Source organism: Electrophorus electricus, chromosome 22 (assembly GCF_013358815.1).
Source record: "Electrophorus electricus isolate fEleEle1 chromosome 22, fEleEle1.pri, whole genome shotgun sequence".
NCBI lineage: Eukaryota > Metazoa > Chordata > Actinopteri > Gymnotiformes > Gymnotidae > Electrophorus > Electrophorus electricus.
In genome coordinates, this window is record NC_049556.1 from 2191931 (window position 1) to 2206732 (window position 14802).

At 50.2% G+C, this 14802-nt stretch overlaps 1 protein-coding gene across 1 annotated transcript in view; it reads right to left on the reverse strand.

Annotated features, from left to right (window-relative positions):
* Positions 1-2824: 2824 nt before the first annotated feature.
* The window catches only part of LOC113568351 (netrin-G2), a 71642-nt gene continuing 59664 nt past the window's right edge, over positions 2825-14802 (reverse strand). Inside the window, exons 6-8 of the mRNA XM_035521429.1 lie at positions 9832-9999; positions 8594-8728; positions 2825-5238 (exon numbers count right to left, since the gene is read on the reverse strand). Coding sequence (XP_035377322.1) covers positions 5015-5238; positions 8594-8728; positions 9832-9999 — 527 coding nt within the window. The 3' untranslated portion in view covers positions 2825-5014. The remainder of the gene's footprint in view (positions 5239-8593; positions 8729-9831; positions 10000-14802) is intronic.

Here is a 14802-nt window from a genome sequence, read left to right on the forward strand (position 1 = left end):
TACTACAAATTCATACAGTAACAACATTAGAAAATCATACCATGAGTATGAGCCAAAGTGTATTTAAAGAATTGAATGAAGTGAACTGATAATTTGATTACTTTATTTTATAGCTTCAAATATTGACTAGAAGGAACCAAATAAGGATTTGTTTTAGTATTATACCATGGGTATAGGAGTAAGTGTCCTTCAAGAATATAGTGGATGGATCTGATCATTTGATTTGTGTATTTTATAGAACTTCAGGTAGTGATATATAGTGAAACAAATAGACATTTAATAGGAGTTTGCTATCCTGTGACTCCAAATTCCCACAGTAAAACACTTGAAACTTGTACAATGGGTACATGAGAGTACATTTAAACAATATAATGGGGTGATCGGATAAAAATGTGATTTATTTTATAGAACTTAAAATATTGCACACATGAAACAGAACAGACATCTAATAGGATTTTGCTACCAAATTCCTACAGTAAAAATGACTAAATCATGCCATGGGTACAAGAGTATGTTTACTTCAAGCATCTTAGATACACAATTTGATTTGTGTATTTTATAGAGCTTCAAGTAGTGATATATAGTAAACCAAAGAGACATTTAATAGGATTTTGTAATCCCATGACTCCAAAGTTCTACAGTAAAACACTTCAACATCATATTCAGAATATTCTGGAAAGTGTTCTCCAAGAATATAGAGGAGTGAATTGCTAATTTGATTTGTGTATTCTATGCTATTTTAAAATATACTCTGGTGAAATGATTATACATTTGCATTTGCTATATTTCTCAACCTTCTCACAGTAAAAACATAAGGAAATCTTATCATGAGTAGCTAAGAAGGTGATCTTTAGAAATATAGTGGATTTAACTGAAAAGAAAGATTTTAACTGGGAAGATTGACTTTTCCACATATATTTGAACACATTTTCTTTCGATGCATTAGACCTCGGTGAGATATGTTTAATTAATAAGAAGAAGACATTTCTTTTAGATTTTCAATGTCTGCACTAAAAGTGCGATAAACTTTCCCCCTACATCGGTTCACGAACTGGCTACCGTAATACTAAACGTAGGCGCGCACTTAAAGCATCAGTGTGGATGGCGCGACCGCGGTGACGATCTGCGGGTGTTGCGTCCACTTAAAATAACGGCGCAGGTGCTACAAAGCGAGCTCACAGAGGCCCTTTTAAAACAGCCCCGCTCAAACGAGCTAGTTCACAAAAAGTCTAAAGAATCCAAAGAAGCAGCCGCTTGTCTTTTCTATTGCCGAGACGCAAGCGCTCACACGGCTATATGAAGAACACCTGCAGGGGTAACAGAACGAGCGGGGCAGCAACCAAATGCACGAACGCGTTAGTGCGTTTACGCGCAGTGCTCGATCGGTCTCCTCTCGTGATCCGGTGCGTGTCGGCGCGTAACGGGCGGCTGCGGGACGCCGGCTGAACACCCACCCGCTCGCTTCACGGAGAACGTCGCTTTCTCTTCTCTACCGACTTTCTGCCGTTACTGTCGGACGCCACGAAAGCGCTTTTGGTGCATTTGTGAGTCAACAGGCTCCTGCTTTTTCACGCGTGCACTTTTCCTTTTTTTTTTTTTTAACATGAAAATTAAAAGTCATGCTTCACTCATCTTACTGTGTGTGTTTTCACATACAAAATTCTAGTGATGATGGAACTCTGCTTTGAAGGAGCAGAATGTTTTTTTTTTTATTCAACAAATAAAACAGTTTCTGCCGTGGTCCCCATTTACGCGGTCTAAGTTTCCAGTATGAACATGCCCTCCTCCTTATGCCCTGATCCCCCCCCCCAAAGCCCTAATGCTCCTCACCCCCCTCCTCCCTAACGTTCTGCCCCCACCCCCTCCTCCCTAACGTTCTGCCCTCACTCCCTCCTCCCTAACGTTCTGCCCTCACCCCCTCCTCCCTAACGTTCTGCCCTCACCCCCTCCTCCCTAACGTTCTGCCCTCACTCCCTCCTCCCTAACGTTCTACCCTCACCCCCTCCTCCCTAACGTTCTACCCTCACTCCCTCCTCCCTAACGTTCTGCCCTCACTCCCTCCTCCCTAACGTTCTGCCCTCACTCCCTCCTCCCTAACGTTCTGCCCTCACTCCCTCCTCCCTAACGTTCTGCCCTCACTCCCTCCTCCCTAACGTTCTGCCCTCACTCCCTCCTCCCTAACGTTCTGCCCTCACTCCCTCCTCCCTAACGTTCTGCCCTCACTCCCTCCTCCCTAACGTTCTGCCCTCACCCCCTCCTCCCTAACGTTCTACCCTCACCCCCTCCTCCCTAACGTTCTACCCTCACTCCCTCCTCCCTAACGTTCTGCCCTCACTCCCTCCTCCCTAACGTTCTGCCCTCACTCCCTCCTCCCTAACGTTCTGCCCTCACTCCCTCCTCCCTAACGTTCTGCCCTCACCCCCTCCTCCCTAACGTTCTACCCCCACCCCCTCCTCCCTAACGTTCTGCCCCCACCCCCTCCTCCCTAACGTTCTGCCCCCACTCCCTCCTCCCTAACGTTCTGCCCCCACCCCCCTCCTCCCTAACGTTCTGCCCCCACCCCCCTCCTCCCTAACGTTCTGCCCTCACTCCCTCCTCCCTAACGTTCTGCCCTCACACCCTCCTCCCTAACGTTCTGCCCTCACTCCCTCCTCCCTAACGTTCTGCCCTCACCCCCTCCTCCCTAACGTTCTGCCCTCACCCCCTCCTCCCTAACGTTCTGCCCTCACTCCCTCCTCCCTAACGTTCTACCCTCACCCCCTCCTCCCTAACGTTCTGCCCTCACCCCCTCCTCCCTAACGTTCTGCCCTCACCCCCTCCTCCCTAACGTTCTGCCCTCACTCCCTACTCCCTAAGGCCTACACATGACAAGCTTCTGCATTTCAGAGTCCAGTGTCCAAGTGTTTGTTGTTCAGGAGCAGTTCTGCTAAGGGGCCATGGCCGAATACTAGTTGCTAATTGTTTTAATGATTTATAAATGAGCTCATTTGTTCTTCCTCATCTAGGGGCTCAGGTAAGAATCAGACCCATCCTTGTTCTCTTTCTCCGTGTCTGCTAAATGCACCAATGTTGAAGGTGAACGGAAAATCATTAATATTCCCCCGCACGACAGAGGCAGGGAGGGCCTCTGACTGTGAGGGAATGTAAAAAGATCGATGTCGGAGCGTTAAATAGTTGAAATCTGATATTCTATATCCTATATTCTCCCCTTTAAGGTGGAATAAACAGTCGGCTAGACAGTTGTGCTTGCCGGCGCTTTCACAAGCCAGCAGCAGGCCTGCTCATGTGCGCGGGGACTGGACAACCGCCGCTGCTTGGAATTCATGCTTGCGTTGCTCTTCAGTCCCGAGTAATCCATCCCAGCTCCCCGAGGTGATTTGCTCCGATTCCTCCAGGTGTATTCACTCGCCTGCCCGGGCCTGGCTGTGCTGGTGTCATCGTGTCACGGAAGTTTTATGAGCCTTCCTCTCATTAGGGCTCTTCTATTCTTAAACGCGCTGACACGGCAGACACCAGAGTTCTTCCGTTTTATGGACTTTGTTTTGGTGGTGTTCGGGTCTTCCTTCTATCATAATTTGCTTTTGCGTCATGCCATTGTTCGTACTGTCATTAAAGAAAAGGTTTAAGGAACTCCGTGTGTCTACGGTGCAAGAAAGTAAATAATACATTGTCTTTCATTATAGCTGTTGTCCTTATTCTGCCATTCTGCCTACACGCATGCACGCGACTGAACGGTCCATCTATTCTGCTGTAACGCTACCGCTAAAGTGAACTGGAACTTAATTCTGCCTTAGTTTTTTTAAACACTTAAAAATGGGTTAATAGCGAAGTTATTGATCAGCGGTGTGATGGTGTTTTGTGCGTGTAGTGCATGTTTACAGTGTCGCGGTGCAGCGTGTGCGGCGTGGGTGATGGGAGAACGGAGCTGACGAGGCCGAGGAGCAGAGACCACGGCCGCCTGCAGGAGAAGCAGGAACAGTCGTGTTTACTGTCAATTTTACAGCGTCGTAAAGTCACATCTTTCCTAACACGTGCCACACGCGCAGTCCCTCCGAAACAGATGCTGCACGTCTGGGAAGGTTTACAGTAGTCATTTCCGTGAACCTGGTGGTGGTCTCTCCCTTCCCAGCGAGGACTCTCTTCTGTTTTCCCGTTTTATTGAACAAGGTTACACCTAATCTGCGACCATAAAACCTCTTTTCAGTTTTATAGAATGATCTGTAATATCTCACGTACATAGTGCAACATCTTCGGTCCTAGAACACTTACAGTCGCGCTACTATGACAGATGTCCGCGTTACAGTGAAGTAAAACCTTCCCGGTACGTATAGCTCTAAATCCAAACTGAAAATAAACTCTACCAGAAAAAAAAACAGAGGTGAAAGACATCGGTATGTAACTGTTAGATCTGACGTCGATGTCTTCAGTAGTGTCTTTCTAACTGTGTTCGAAAACATTCCTAAAACATCCAGCAGAATAGTGCCTAAGAGTTAATACTTCTCATCTTACAAATATTACGGTACAGAGACTTTTAGTCTCTGCGACTACCAGAGCTCATAATATATGTGGTAATATCAAAACAGCAGCAGGAAATGAGGTGTGGGCGGAGCTTATTACCATTCCTATTACAGATGGGTGTTTAGCGTGAAGACACACCCCTTCTGGCTCAGCTCAGACAGTCGGAGAGTTTGAAAGAGTCTCTAGTTGAGCTCACAGCTGCGGTGCAGGAAGTGAGTGCCCTCTAACACTGCCTCTTCCTGTCAAACAGTCTCCTCATTGGTGGGGTGAGTGAATGTTTATTTGTTATTGTGTTTATGATTTTTTTTTTTGTATATGTGGGAAAATATATATACATTTTTGGTATGATCTTCTTTCAGCTTTTGATGGGACAGAAGTCTCTCGGAAGTCTTTCTGCTTCTTTGATTTTCTTCACTGTTCTTTTGTGGTTTGCCCCCTCCGCCCGGGGGTGTAACGTAGCAGTGGGGTAGGGGCAGAAGGAGCGGTGGGTGGTGGGTCAGGGGGCGCAGCCCAGCAGCAGGGCGCCCGACAGGCCGAGGAGCAGGGCCAAGCTGAGGGCAGCAGCTGCAGAAGCGGAGGCGTGGTCACACATGGACCCACCCTCACAGCGGGCGTGCTGGCACAGCACGCCCTGGAAGTGGGCGGGGCAAAGGCAACGCTGGTTCTGCTCGCACGTGCCGCCATTCTGACAAACCAGCAGCTCCTCATCACACACGTTCACTACAGAGAGAGAGAGAGAGAGAGAGAGAGGGAGGGAAGGAGGGAGAGAGGGAGGGAAGGAGGGAGAGAGGGAGGGAGGGAGAGTGGGAGAGAGTTTACTGCTGAACTTCGTCCTCCAGATTTTTTCCTCGCTGCTCCTCTGCCCCAAGACATAATTTTAAACAACAACTTTGATAACAAATCTCACAATATCCCGAATCCTTTCAGTTTTCAGCCCAGGCACTGGAAGCTGTGGAGTCAGTGTTGGGCCACTGGCTATAGTTGGACACTAGCTACGCTGGCTGTGGTGGGCAGCGCCCCCTACAGGTGTTGGGCCACTGGCTATAGTTGGACACTAGCTACGCTGGTTGTGGTGGGCAGCACCCCTACAGGTGTTGGGCCACTGGCTATAGTTGGACACTAGCTACACTGGCTGTGGTGGGCAGCGCCCCTACAGGTGTTGGGCCACTGGCTATAGTTGGACACTAGCTACGCTGGTTGTGGTGGGCAGCACCCCTACAGGTGTTGGGCCACTGGCTATAGTTGGACACTAGCTACACTGGCTGTGGTGGGCAGCGCCCCTACAGGTGTTGGGCCACTGGCTATAGTTGGACACTAGCTACGCTGGTTGTGGTGGGCAGCACCCCTACAGGTGTTGGGCCACTGGCTATAGTTGGACACTAGCTACGCTGGCTGTGGTGGGCAGCACCCCTACAGGTGTTGGGCCAGTGGCTATAGTTGGACACTAGCTACACTGGCTGTGGTGGGCAGCGCCCCTACAGGTGTTGGGCCACTGGCTATAGTTGGACACTAGCTACGCTGGCTGTGGTGGGCAGCACCCCTACAGGTGTTGGGCCACTGGCTATAGTTGGACACTAGCTACGCTGGCTGTGGTGGGCAGCACCCCTACAGGTGTTGGGCCAGTGGCTATAGTTGGACACTAGCTACGCTGGCTGTGGTGGGCAGCGCCCCTACAGGTGTTGGGCCACTGGCTATAGTTGGACACTAGCTACGCTGGTTGTGGTGGGCAGCGCCCCTACAGGTGTTGGGCCACTGGCTATAGTTGGACACTAGCTACGCTGGCTGTGGTGGGCAGCGCCCCTACAGGTGTTGGGCCACTGGCTATAGTTGGACACTAGCTACGCTGGCTGTGGTGGGCAGCGCCCCTACAGGTGTTGGGCCACTGGCTATAGTTGGACACTAGCTACGCTGGCTGTGGTGGGCAGCGCCCCTACAGGTGTTGGGCCACTGGCTATAGTTGGACACTAGCTACGCTGGCTGTGGTGGGCAGCGCCCCCTACAGGTGTGGGGCCACTGGCTATAGTTGGACACTAGCTACGCTGGCTGTGGTGGGCAGCGCCCCCTACAGGTGTGGGGCCACTGGCTATAGTTGGACACTAGCTACGCTGGCTGTGGTGGGCAGTGCCCCTACAGGTGTTGGGCCACTGGCTATAGTTGGACACTAGCTACGCTGGCTGTGGTGGGCAGCGCCCCCTACAGGTGTTGGGCCACTGGCTATAGTTGGACACTAGCTACGCTGGCTGTGGTGGGCAGTGCCCCTACAGGTGTTGGGCCACTGGCTATAGTTGGACACTAGCTACGCTGGCTGTGGTGGGCAGCGCCCCCTACAGGTCTCGGCACCTCTCTGAGGAACTTCTCCTACTGCCAGGAAGTGCAATCCTGTCATGTACAGCTGCATTTCATGAAATGTCTCAGCCTGCGTATATGGTGGAGAGGAGGTGGGGGCTACATTGGCTTCACGAGGGCGGGTGTTGGGAGGTCCTCTCTGTGCATGCTGTCAAACTGGTGGAGGCAGGCAGACAAGGGCTGGAGACGCAGGTCTCGGATGTGTGTGAGTGTGGGTGGTGTGTGTAACCAGAAGTGGTGTGGGTGGTGTGTGTAACCAATATTTAACAGTACACAGCACGCTCAACGATATAAGGTGAAGAGCGTCATGTCTGCGTCTATTTCGGACAGCCTGAAGATCAAAGACACTAACGAAGACGCATTCTTGCAGCTCCACCAACGTTCCGTGAAACACTACCGCTGTCGATCGCACTCATGGTCCACTTTGACAGCGGATCATATTAATCTGTGTTTGGATCAGGGATTTAATTAGCATGGAACAGCTTCACTTTTTGGAATTGATCTATGGATATTTGACACAGACAACATATTGGTCTCCCACCACTGGAAAACACTTCACTATCTAATGAGAAATGTATTTGCATGAGCGCGCAGTACACATGTTAAATATCTGCCTTCGTGTTACAATGAAATAAAATGACATACACGCGCCTACATGCGTACAAGCGTAGTGCAAGCGTCCGTATATGCAAGTGTAACTTACTGAACGTAAATGTAGCGCATATGTAGAGTATAGCTTTCGTGTATCATGAAAGCATGAAAGTGCTGCTTCTGATGCGAAGACACCAACAAGAAGCTCTGAGGGTTTCCTTTAGGCTTTGCCAATATGGACTGGACTCGGCGCAAGGGGTCAGGGGTCAAGGTGAAGTGTCAAGGGTCAGGGTAAGGGATGTAAGTGCATGTGGAGGATTCTGTACAATGGGTGTAAATGAGGAGACCAGAGAGAAAGGAACATTCAGAGACTGTGTGTGTGTGTGTGTGTGTGTGTGTGTGTGTGTGTGTGTGTGTGTGTGTGTGTGCGTGCGTGCGTGTGTGTGTGTGCGTGCGTGCGTGCGTGTGTGTGCATCCCCGGGCGCATGTCTTGACACCAGCAGAGCGGAGCTGGTACCGCTATGAAATCCAGTTAATCCCATGCGATTTGAACCTCTGAAGAGAACATGGAACAACTGGACTGAGAACAACTCCCAGGACACCACACCTCCACTATTCACCAACACACACAGCGGGGAGGACGAGTCCGCGCGTGGGCGTGCACCTGTCTGCTTCATCTTAAAGATGAATTACAGGGGGAACCCAGCGCGCGAGGCTCCCCCGAACTGCCGGGGAATCGGAAGCTTCTGTACTCGCACATGCAAATTGGAAAAAAACCCAACAAAAAACGCTTTGGAAGGATAAACGCGAGCACTCGTCCTCCGTTGTTCAGCCTTCGGGGGCTCGGAAGGAATTACGGGGCCCGAGACACAAACGCCAGCAGGCCAAGCAGACCAATGAGGTGTCTAATGACTTCTGAGTGCTGGGAAGTTGGTGCACTGTGCATTAATCAAGAAGATGCACTCGCAGAAATAACAAAGCTGCATTACACTTAACAGAACTTTTCCCCCCTTGTTTTTTCAGGCTTTATTGGTCTAGGGATCAACGGGATACAACAGTATCTCTTAACAACGGAGCAGACCTTGGTGTGTGTGTGTGTGTGTGTGTGTGTGTGTGTGTGTGTGTGTGTCCCACTTACGCTGGCAGCCCTGTCTCCAGTGGTAACCGGGCAGACACTCGTCACACTTGGCACCTGCAGCGCCCTTTTTACACTGGCAGAATCCGGTACTGTTGCAGCGGTCATGCAGAGAGCCCATCTGGTGACAGCCGCACTCTGGGGGGGAGGAGTGAGAGAAAACCACATGGCACAGGTCAAAACGCCTTCAGGGCGGGGGAGGAACGTCTCCGAATTCCGTGGCTGTGACCTTCGGCCGTAGGAACCGGTGATTTTGGGGAGCAATTAGAAGTGAACGCAAGAGCGCCACCATCCACCGATAGCAAAGCCTGACCCCCCCCTGTGCAAAGAGGTGGGAATTCTGTGCCGGCGTAAAGGCGTGGCATTCCCTCTGGGCCCTTTGGCTCTCCGTAGGGAGCACGGAGTCTGCGCCAGATGCAGGGCTGCCCGAGGCCGGCCGGCGTGCGATCGAAGACGCTTCCCTTTCCTGGTCGTCAGGGCGTCTGTTACCGCCGCGCCCGTTACCACGGCCGCAGGTCGAGAGTGCTTTATTTTTGCTGTAGCCACGCTCCCACTGCCTTGGGGATGTTCCATGCTGGAGGCGCTTCTCTGACACACCATGCTCACTCTTACCTTTCACTCACCTTCACAAAGTTCAGCAACTCACTTCTGCATGCTCTCCCAAGCTCTCTCTCTCTCTCTCTCTCTCTCTCTCTCTCTCTCTCCCTCTTCCTCCTTTTCTCTCTCCCTCCCCCCGGCTTCTTAAAGAAATTTCAGCAAAACGCAACATTGAAGGCCAAATCCCCGTCTGATAAATAAATAACACCGGAGTCCAGAATAGCTGAATGTCCCTGGTTGCAGCTCGTTAAAGTTCAGCGAGTGACCCCGTCGTCTCGCGGGTGCGAAGGTAGTTGGTCAGGCCGCGTCTCTTTTCTCAGGCCAGAAGCCTGCACAAACAAGCGTGGAGGACTGTGGGTCCTTACTGCTGAGGCCGTGGTTTGAATCCCAGTCAGACGCAGAGCTGCTCCTGGACCCCGCCGTCCCGCAAGTTTTGCTTCCACCCACCCATAAGCGCTGGACAGTCCAACTGAACCTACTTGGGATGAACCGGAACGCTGCTTTTGGAGTAATGCCAACGTCTACCTGCTCAGCTTCAACTGCAGGACGCTTCAGGACCCCCGAGGTGTCACTGCAGGACGCTTGTTCGCTTGGTTTCTCTCATTACCGAGCGCACACGCACAAACACACACACCCATCCTCACCTACACACACGCTCTCGTCGTCCAGCTCCACAGAGACGTTGCGGTAGAAGCCCCAACGACAGTGCTGGCAGTTCTGGCCTCTCGTGTTGTGCTTGCAGCTCACACACGTGATGATGTTCAGGTAGTCGATGTAGCTACAGCGGTTCGAGTGGCCATAGCACTCACAGTCTGAGGGGGAGCGAGAGAGAGAAGGAGATGTTTAGGTAGTTATAGGTAGTTTAGGTAGATATAGCTAGAGCCATTCGAGTGCCCATAACACTCTTAGTCTGAGAGAGAGAGAGAGAGATACACAGTAAGACACACAGGTGTTAAGTAATGGAGAGGAAGTGCAGCTCTGTTTGCTGTGACCTCACTGTGACCGCATGGCTAATCTGATGGAGCAGCCGGTGGAGCGAGAGGAACCCAACGATGAGGGAGGAGGAGAGGAGGAGTGAAGAGATGAAGGGAGGAGTGGAGGAGGAGTGAAGAGATGAAGGGAGGAGAGGAGGAGAAAAGAGATGAAGGGAGGAGAGGAGAGAAGAGATGAAGGGAGGAGAGGAGAGAAGAGATGAAGGGAGGAGGAGGAGGAGTGAAGAGATGGAGGAGTGGAGGAGGAGTGAAGAGATGAAGGGAGGAGAGGAGGAGAAAAGAGATGAAGGGAGGAGGAGTGAAGAGATGAAGGGAGGAGAGGAGAGAAGAGATGAAGGGAGGAGGAGTGAAGAGATGAAGGGAGGAGGAGAGGAGGAGTGAAGGGAGGAGGAGAGGAGGAGTGAAGAGATGAAGGGAGGAGGAGAGAAGATATGAAGGGAGGAGGAGAGAAGATATGAAGGGAGGAAGGGAGGAGGAGAGAAGATATGAAGGGAGGAGGAGAGAAGATATGAGGGGAGGAGGAGAGAAGATATGAAGGGAGGAGGAGAGAAGATATGAGGGGAGGAGGAGAGGAGGAGTGAAGAGTCAGAGAGACAAAAGACCAGATGTGCACACCTAACAGGGCAGAGAAGGCCATGGACCACTCAGGATAGCATGGGAGAGTGTGTGTGTGTGTGTGTGTGTGTGTGTGTGTGTGTGTGTGTGTGTGTGTGTTGGGATTCTGAATCGATAGACTGTACGCCCCTTTCATCTCAATCTCCTTGCCCTTAGCGGGTGCCTATGCGTTTGTTTCTGTGTGTGTGTGTGTGTGTGTGCTGACAGAGCAATTCTGTTCACGCTGTAGACATATTCACCCTTTCTGGTAGCGTGTGCGTGTGTTTCAACTTTTGATGAAAGCAGTTCTTACACTCTGCCAAATCCAGTTTCCTGCCCCTCCAGTGATCTGTTCTCAATCACCAAGTGAACCAACCACGGATTTGAATCGCTGGAGTGAATCTCTAATCGCGGCTGAACCTCGGGGAACGTCACACTCGTGCGCCTCTGCTGGAGTGAGACTATTGATCTCCAAACAAGTGTGTGTGCGCGTGTGTGCGTGCGTGCGTGTGTGTGTGTGTGCGTGCGTGTGTGTGTGTGTGTGTGAGTACTGTGCAGCACACACTGAGCTTGGGATAGCCAAGCCTGCTTCCGACACACACTAACCAAGCCCACAGGGAGGTGGAGGGTGAGAAACTGCCTGTGGTGGAGCAGATGAGCATTTGGGGCAGGAGGGCAGCTGACCGGCAGTGGGCCGTGTGTGTGTGTGTGTGTGTGTGTGAAAGGGAAGTTGGCGAAGGTAAAGCCAGCACCAAAAATTCTTCAGAAGTGCTAACTGGCTTGTGTATGTGTATATACGCGCGCGTGTGTGTGTATATATACGCGCGTGTGTGTGTATATACGCGCGTGTGCGTGTGTGTATATACGCGCGTGTGCGTGTGTGTGTATATACGCGCGCATGTGTGTATGTGTATATACGCGTGTGTGTGTGTGTGTGTGTGTGTGTGTGTATATATACGCGCGCGTGTGCGTGTGTGTTTTGTGTGAAATATTTATTTGCTGTTCTAGAAAGAGGATTTAAAGAGGGGGTCTCTTAGCATACGCCAACAGGCGTGGTAATGAAATATAAATGACCAGTGCCCCCCCTCCCCCAATAGTCCTGTCCACCCCCTCTCCAAACAGACACGCTGTCACCCTGAAGCATCCACCCACACAGTCACCTAGAAACGTGCTCACACACTCATTTGCACCTGCAAGAACACATGGACTGTCCAACGTCCAGGGCACAGAGCACTTACACATCACACAGTGGGAGGGACCCAAGACAAATGTGGAAGAAAACACACAAACAAAGAGCAACATGAGTACAAGCCCACCCTCCTTCATGGTTTCATATCCCTACTGGGTCGTTTCTTTGGCTGCTGCTCTAGTGGGTCTAGTCAGCACACAGTGTGTCAAACCAGTAGCGACCAGTGAGGAAATGTGAAACAGGACTGTGGGAAGATAACACACTCAGACCAGGTGACCGACGATGAAACACCTGGGTGTCCATCCGTCCATCCATCCATCCATCCATCCATCCATCCATCCATCCATCCATCCATGTCTCACCTTTAAAGTCCTGGTACATGAAGCCCTTTGGTCTGGTGGCTTGAGCTCCTCCAGAGAGCAGAAGCTTCAGCAGAGCTTAAGAGATGAAGGTTATTTCAAACACTTGCCTCAGTGCACACACTCAACCCTAATCTGCACCCAGATGAAAGCGCCTCAGTGCACACACTCAACCCTAATCTGCACCCAGATGAAAGTGCCTCAGTGCACACACTCAACCCTAATCTGCACCCAGATGAAAGCGCCTCTGTGCACACACTGAGCCCTAATCTGCACCCAGATGAAAATGCCTCACCCAATCATATCAGACATCCTAAAATTAAGGGATGGCTGGCAGAAGTCAGCAGGAATAATCGTTTTAATTTTTAACACCACAGATCCAAAGTACAAGCACACCCTCACACACACACACACACACACACACATACACTTACACACACACTCACACACACCCACTCACACACACCGACGCAGAGCAGTGGGCAAGTCTCACTATTTCAAGGTAAAGCACCATAAAGAAGTATTTAGCCCCCTTTAAAGTCATCTGATGATCCTGGATTGATGTCCTGCTGAGAGATGAAGGTAATATCTATACTGCTGCTGATGGCACTGGAGGTGGGACATTACGATTCACTTCACTTCACTTCAGATCAGTTCAGTTCAGTTGACTTCATTTCAGATCAGTTCAGTTCACTTCACTTCATTTCAGATCAGTTCAGTTCAGTTCACTTCACTTCAGTTCACTTCAGATCAGTTCAGTTCAGATCAGTTCAGTTCAGTTCCCTTCAGTTCAGTTCACTTCAGATCAGTTCAGATCACTTCAGCTTATTTCTATTCAGATCACTTCAGTTCATTTCAGTTCAGTTCAGATCACTTCAGTTCAGTTCCCTTCAGATCAGTTCAGTTCAGTTCACTTCAGATCAGTTCAGTTCAGTTCAATTCAGATAAGTTCATTTCAATTCAGTTCAGATCGCTTCAGTTAATTTCTATTCAGATCAGTTCAGTTCAGTGTGGCACAATGCGATTACCAACTGTTCCTCAAGGTCTGTTTTTGATTTGTATACATGATTTTTTCCCCCTACCTCTTTAAGCACTTGCTGTGTTAAAAGCTCAATATTATCATCAGGAGGAATGCGGGTGTCCCGGAACGCTCTCCTCCCCACTGCTCGAGTGGTACGGCCTGCTGCATGCTCGTTTGTAACCGCACCCATGTGGAGCACGCGCCTGCACCTGGTCTAGTCTCGTGTCTGTCTGTATTGAATCCGCTGTAGGTGTGTGCTTAGTTGTCTGTCCTTGCCCGTATTCCTGTTCATTTTTGATGTTGCGCGCGAGTGCCGATTGTCTTTATTGTTTGTTTAATAAACGTGTGTCTGTGGGGAGAATCTGGGTGGCTGTGTGCTTGATTTTACACACCTGTGGAAATGGGACTGAATGAAACACCTGAACCCAGTGATTAGAGGTGGATCCCAATACGTTAGTCCATATACGTATGATACGTATGTATTGGTGTGGGAAATCTCATTGTCTTGTTTTCAAATGTGGATTGAAGACACCCCTCTTGAAAATGTTCTCTGCTAACTAGCAAACTAAGATGTCATTTTAGTAAAAAATCAACCCTTGTTTGAACAACTCTAGCAACTGCTCTCATTCTGCCAACATTTAGTTTCGCAACCCAGTTAAACTAAACGGGCTTGTAAATGAAAGAGTTGGTTAGAACAGCTAGATCTGTGTTAGCGTAGGCCGCAACAATACAAAAGAAAACAGCTTAGCAGCAGTCTGGATCAGGCACTTAGCTAAGCAACAGCGTGCTGGATAAGACAAACGTGACGTGATAAATCCTTAAGAACCTTGTTCTTTCAAACACTTTAAAGGTGAAAGGCTGCAGTCTTGTGTTGTTAGCATGTCCTGATTCCTATCAAACCTAAAACCGCAGTGCAAGGTAGACATATTTGTCAACTATGCCAGTTAACCCCCCACCACACACACACACGAGCCAGTTAACCCGCACCCCACCCCACACACACACGAGCCAGTTAAAGCCCCCTCTACCACACACACACACAAGCCAGTTAACCCGCACCCCACCCCACACACACACAGGAGCCAGTTAACCCCCCCCACACACACAGGAGTCGGTTAACCCCCCCCCCCCCCCACACGCACAGGAGTCGGTTAACCCGCACCCCCACACACACACACACACGAGCCAGTTAACCCGCACCCCACCCCACACACACAGGACCCAGTTAACCCCCCACCCCACACATACACGAGCCAGTTAAAGCCCCCCCCCACACACACACAGGAGCCAGTTAAACATTGGTGTGAGTGAATCAATGCTGTACCAGCCATGTTCTTTCAAGTTCATGAGGTGCTTTGTGTCAACAATTTTATTCCCAAGCTTGTGCGAAATGCTGATTATGCGAGTTTGTGCACTGATGCAGAATAATGATCTAATAATTTTTTCATACCCCTAATTTC